Below are 5,589 nucleotides of genomic sequence, written 5' to 3'. Positions count from 1 at the left end.
GCAAAATCGTTCACCGCCGGTTTGTTCCCTCAAACCTCTGTAGTTTGCATTTTGATCTGTTTTTTTTCCCCGATTCTGTGCAGTCTGAGAAGATTAAGAATTGCTATATGTTTTTCGTTTCCCTTTTGTGGTCTGTTATCAATATGAGTTCCCGTCTATTTTATTTCTTATTATTGTGTGGTTATTACATGTAGTGATTTGTTTTCTAGCATTTGTATTTGTTCTTTTTTTTCTATGGAGAGATTGTTACTGTTATATCAATAATGTTTTGAATCATAAACTTGAAGTGGATTGCTTCTTGTTGCGGTTTATGAGAGAGATATTTTTAGCTATGTTATGGTTTTATCATGCATATGAACTTGAATATTTCGAAGTTGGGGCTAAATTAGTGTGAAATTATTGATGAAAATAGGGAATTCGAGCTAAGGACTAGGTAATAGTTACTTAGAAAGCTCCGGAAAGGGTCAAAGCATTATCAGGTCAGGATTTTGCCTGCATTAGACCGATTTTAAAATATGTCTTGATTGCTTGTAGAATGAAGAATAAACCTTAAGTCTTGATATTGTAAACTATGAATTTGATCAACTTTGGTAAATTATATGAAAAAAAGCAACAGTTTTCCAAGAAGCTATGAAAATTATGAAAAGGGGAAAAATCCCAAAGCGCTAGAGCTAATAGGATCTTGCATAATGACTCCAAATGACATTTATAAAAATAAAATTGTGATTACCGAATGGTTTTGTTGGTGCACACCAAGTACAAGTCATAATTTAGCTTCCTCGGAATTGCCTTATAGGCATTCAACTCTCTGACCATTAAATTTTTGTTTCTCTTTGAATGAAAAGATACTTAGTAGCTACTCAATACAGCTACCCCACCAGCCAAGCAATGTAATGAACCAAAGAATTTGAGAGCACTTTTCTCAACACTTGGTTTTATAAGAGTAGTGGGAAACCAAGCAACCCTTGAGTTTCCAACTACTACTTCAAAATGCACGCCAGTTGGGTCAGCTATTTTTCATGTCTGTATTAACTCTTCCAACATTTTTGGAATTTTGTACTCCAAGATGGCCCATAGGAGTCCTCATGGTTCGCTTGAGATGGCTAATAAGGATTTGCAAGAAAAAGGCACCTCCTGGAATTTATCTGGTTAATGTTAAGGAACTACTAGGCAATGATTTCCATTCACTTAAAAAATCAGGCAATGATGTGGTTAATTTGGATATATATTTCTAAAAGTTTGAACACACCGATGTATCTAGATGCAGGACACTCAAACACTTGAACTCGAAATTTAAAAGAAGAACTTTTAATTCGAGCCTTTTACAATGCTTACTGCTGAACCATTGCTGGGTACAACCAAACACTGAAACTTCACCTGGCCCTAAAAAACCGTATGAAAGGCAAAAAGAAATCACACTACCGCTTATTTCAACCCCACAAGTGCATGTCACAATGTTAACATGTTTTTATGTATTTTAGAGTATTAAATGTCAATAGAAGCATATATATTTTAAAACTCATATCTTCAACTTGTTTGTATCCTACTTTTCTGTTGTAGTTTGTGTTTGTGGTCCTCTTCGTCTTTGTGCACGTGTCTGTCTGTGTAGTCCACATTAGGATACTAGCTTCTGGTTCAATATTGGTGCAGTTTGATGTAATTTTGTGTATAGTATGGTTCGATTGATTTGGGAACATATTAGTCCATTGCAGTTTGAAGATGGCAGCAAAATACATAGTAGGTTCTTTGCTTGGAGCAACTGCATTTGCATATATTTCTGACCTTATTGCTGACAAGAAAATATTTGGAGGTAATTATTGATTGTTATCATTTGGTCTCGCAGCGTTACTGCTACCCTTGCTTGGCTTTGCAGTTTCTTTGATGTGCTACCATTTCTCTAGTCTTGATCTCTATTTCTTTTTAATGGATTTCTTGTTCAGGAACAACCCCAAGTACTGTTTCAAACAGCGAGTGGTGGGAAGAAACTGACAAGAAATTCCAAGCATGGCCTCGTACTGCCGGTCCACCAGTGGTCGTGAACCCCATCAGTCGCCAAAATTTCATCGTCAAAGCCCACACTGAAGCTTAAACATTACTTTTTGGTTGTCAATTTTTACACACATGATTGGATCATTCTGCTTTTAGAAGTGCTTCCTAGTCTAGCAGTTCTAATCTCCCCTCACATTTTGAGTGGGGAACTTGAAGGGTTTCTTGTTTGATAGTCATTCTTATTTCCTGTTAAAGTTGCATCATTGGCTTGTTATGTTGATGGTGTCAGGATGTTGATTCTAAATAAATCAGTGAAAAAAGAAATTTCCCTACATTGTTCTTATTTGCTTTGATTTATGAGATCACCAAGCTCTTCGTGGTTATCTGATCTGCTTGTTTGTACAAAGACAATAACTTCTGGAAATTAAAAATAATATAAAACGGTGATGAATCGAAATAAATTAGACAGGCAAGAACATGATGGTAGCCGAACCTCGAATAGAGAACACTATCATCAACTTTGATCTAGTTGATTGAGCCTTTGTCAAGAAGAATTGGTTTGTTACAAACCAAGACATGGAAAAGGGGAAGGATCAGTGTCGATACAACATAGAACTTTCTGTGTGATGCAACGAAGATGGAGTGAAATTGTGTCTTCAACGAGAGGTGCAGCATCCTTTAAATAGACATCCGGTGGCTAGTGTTTCCTCCAAGCTTAATATAAAACTAAATCCATCGTTGATTTTTGGTTTTTCCTTTTTTTTAGGCCGTAAAATTGCTACTGCTGGAATTATAATTGCAATTTTGTACTCAGGAATGCAATTGCAATCGGGCACAAAAACAATTTCTTGCACAAAAATCAAATGAAATATGAATTTATTCTAAGCTCCCATCTTTAGGCGTCTCTATCTTTGTTTGGCTTGCCGGAAATAACCTTTGGTTAATGACATTGGCTTCCTTTTGAGTTTAAACCTATTTTAACTAACTTAGCTTTGTATGTCTCCTTTTCCTTATCTTAAATTTATCTCTAGTTTCCTTTTTCAAGTCCATACTTAAGTATTAAATAACTTATCATGCTTAACATAACTTGAGGGGAACTCTATATTGGCTTATCAATACTTAGTTTCAAAGCTAGTGCATTGTCAAGCCTTTGGCAAGTCAAGCCCCATATGTGCACAGATGGGTGCTCGACACACACTCGGGATAGGTGCTCAGACACGTTCACTAGACTTAGGCATCAACATTGGAGTATGTGATGAGCCTTGTCCTTACGCGATGTATGCTGCACAACACCCTGTGGCTAGTTCAATACCCACCTTTCAAGCCACTTGGTCAGCTACTTGCTTCTTCAATCGATGCAGTTACCTATTTGTTCATCAACATAAATTTCAGATTCAATTTCCAGAATTTATTACTTAAATTTCATTTGTCAAAATTCAAAACTTCCTTCTATGAAATTCTTACATAGCCTCTTAACTATCTTACCTCCAATTTTGAGCTTCAAATTTCCACTAGAGAGCTCAAAATCTGCAAATCTTCACAGCTTGCCCGGGTAAGTCTAGAAATCAAAGTAACCCTCAATCTCTTCAAGATTTCATCATCATTTCATGGAAATTCCTTCTCAGTAGTCCTGGATCGTCTACTGAATTGATCAAGCTTCAATTTGGTTGTTGAGCTCTTCCTTAGCACAAGAAAATTGGCCAAATCTCTCTTTTCTTTATAAGCTCTTTTACACTTCCTCTTGCATGCTTACTTTGCCTAATTAATCGACAACTCATGCCATAATCTTTTGTCCTTGGCCTCTAATACTATCACTTAGTCCAATAATTAAGCTTAATTATTTGACTCCCTCGACACCTCATCACAAGAAAAGGCAAAATCCTCACAAACCCATGCCCCTTCGGCCACTGCCTTCATCGCATGCCTAACTGTCCCCTTCGGTGCCTTACCTTAGGCACTCGACCGCATGGGTAATCGGTTTTTAAGTATAAAATAACCTCTAATGAGGCCCATCACATGCTTCATGCTATGTTGCCGCCAAGGTCATCACTCCAAGCAGCCCACACATTAACCTCAATAACTTGCTACCATGACCTCTTTAACGCATCATCCAAGCCATAAGCTCTTCCACGCCTAGCCTTCTCCCTTTCAACATTCTTCAAACTTTTATTGAGTGTTGGAATTAATAAATTTCACCCGAGAGCTCCCTCTCCCAACACTTGGAATATTTTTCAACCTTAAACTTGATTCATTCATTTTCAAGGCTTAAATACTTAGAAAATTTCTCCTCTTTTAACTTATCTAACATGCTCTAAGACAGTAACAACATGGTAACTTCTTAAGCATAGGCAATTAGGAAGAATAAGTTCTAGGGTTTACAATTTACCTTTCCCTTAGAAAAATTTCATCCTCAAAATTTCAGTTGAGTCGTCTACAAGAAGAGGTAGGGATACTTGTTCCATATTTGATCCTCTATCTCCCAAGTGGCCTCTTCCATCCCATGATTCCTCCATAATACTTTTACTAAAGGAATTGTCTTACTTTGAAGTACTTGTTCCTTCCTGTCTAGAATCTGTACTGGTTCCCTCCTCGTAAGTTAAGTTCTCTTTCAACTGAACTGGTTGTACTTAGAGAATATGTGATGGATTTGGAACGTATTTCCTCAACATTGATACATGAAAAACATCATGTATCTTGGACAATTCTGGTGGCAATGTTAACCTGTAAGCTGTTGGTCCGACCCGTTCTACTATCTCATAGGATCCTATATATCTCGAACTTAGCTTGCCTTTCCTTCCAAAACTTAACACACCTCTCTATGGTGATAGTTTGAGTAAAACTCGATCTCCAACCTCAAACTCTAAGTCCCTTCTTCTTTAATCTACATAACTCTTTTGATGATCTCGAGCTACCTTCAAGTTGTCTCTAATTATCTTAACATTCTCTGAGGTAGTTTAAACTAGATCGGAGCTTATTAACTTTCTTTCTCCTACCTCATTCCAATAAACTGGAGTCTACACTGTCTCCCGTACAGTGCTTCATATGGTGCCATACCAATGCTGGAGTGATAGCTGTTCTTATAAGCAAACTCCATTAAAGGAAATTGTGTATTCCAACTACCTTTGAACTGTAACACACATGCTCTTAGTATATCTTCTAAAGTTTTGATAGTCCTTTCTATCTTACCATCTGTTTGGGGATGAAATGTTGTACTAAAATGTAACTTGGTCCCTAGAGCCTCCTGTAAGCTGGGCCAAAACTTCGAGGTAAACCTCGGATCCCTGTATGATATTATCGACACTAGTGCTCCTTATTGGCTCATTATTTTGTCAACATAAAGCTTAGCCAACTTGTCAAGTGTAAATGTTACCTTGATTGGCAAGAATCTGACTGCCTTTGTGAGCCTATCCATAATTATCCATATGCCATCATATCCACTAGGAGTTGTGGGTAATCCAAACAAGAAGTCCATGGAAACATGCTCCCATTTCCACTTAAGCACTGGAAGTGGGTTAGAAATCCTGCCAGTCTCTGACACTCTAGCTTAACCTGCTGACAGATCAAACATATATCTACATATTTTGCTATATCATTCTTCAT

The 5,589-nt window shown here is 37.3% G+C and overlaps 1 protein-coding gene across 1 annotated transcript; it reads left to right on the top strand.

The window, feature by feature from the left end:
* On the top strand, nt 1-2,332 carry LOC120068549. The gene is made up of 3 exons (XM_039020366.1): nt 1-19; nt 1,713-1,810; nt 1,941-2,332. The coding sequence occupies exons 2-3, from the start codon at nt 1,720-1,722 to the stop codon at nt 2,087-2,089; spliced, it is 240 nt and encodes a 79-aa protein (XP_038876294.1). The 5' UTR covers nt 1-19; nt 1,713-1,719; the 3' UTR covers nt 2,090-2,332.
* Nucleotides 2,333-5,589: the final 3,257 nt, after the last annotated feature.

The sequence above is a fragment of the Benincasa hispida genome, chromosome 12 (genome assembly GCF_009727055.1).
Source record: "Benincasa hispida cultivar B227 chromosome 12, ASM972705v1, whole genome shotgun sequence".
Classification (NCBI taxonomy): Eukaryota; Viridiplantae; Streptophyta; class Magnoliopsida; order Cucurbitales; family Cucurbitaceae; genus Benincasa; species Benincasa hispida.
This window is presented reverse-complemented; position numbering and strand designations above follow the sequence as displayed.

Bases quoted from the DNA above. Each gene is read 5' to 3' on its own strand.
- LOC120068549 (XM_039020366.1), top strand. From the start codon at position 1,720: ATGGCAGCAAAATACATAGTAGGTTCTTTGCTTGGAGCAACTGCATTT. The intron at 1,811-1,940 runs GTAATTATTGAT...TTTCTTGTTCAG, and splicing joins TGACAAGAAAATATTTGGAG to GAACAACCCCAAGTACTGTT.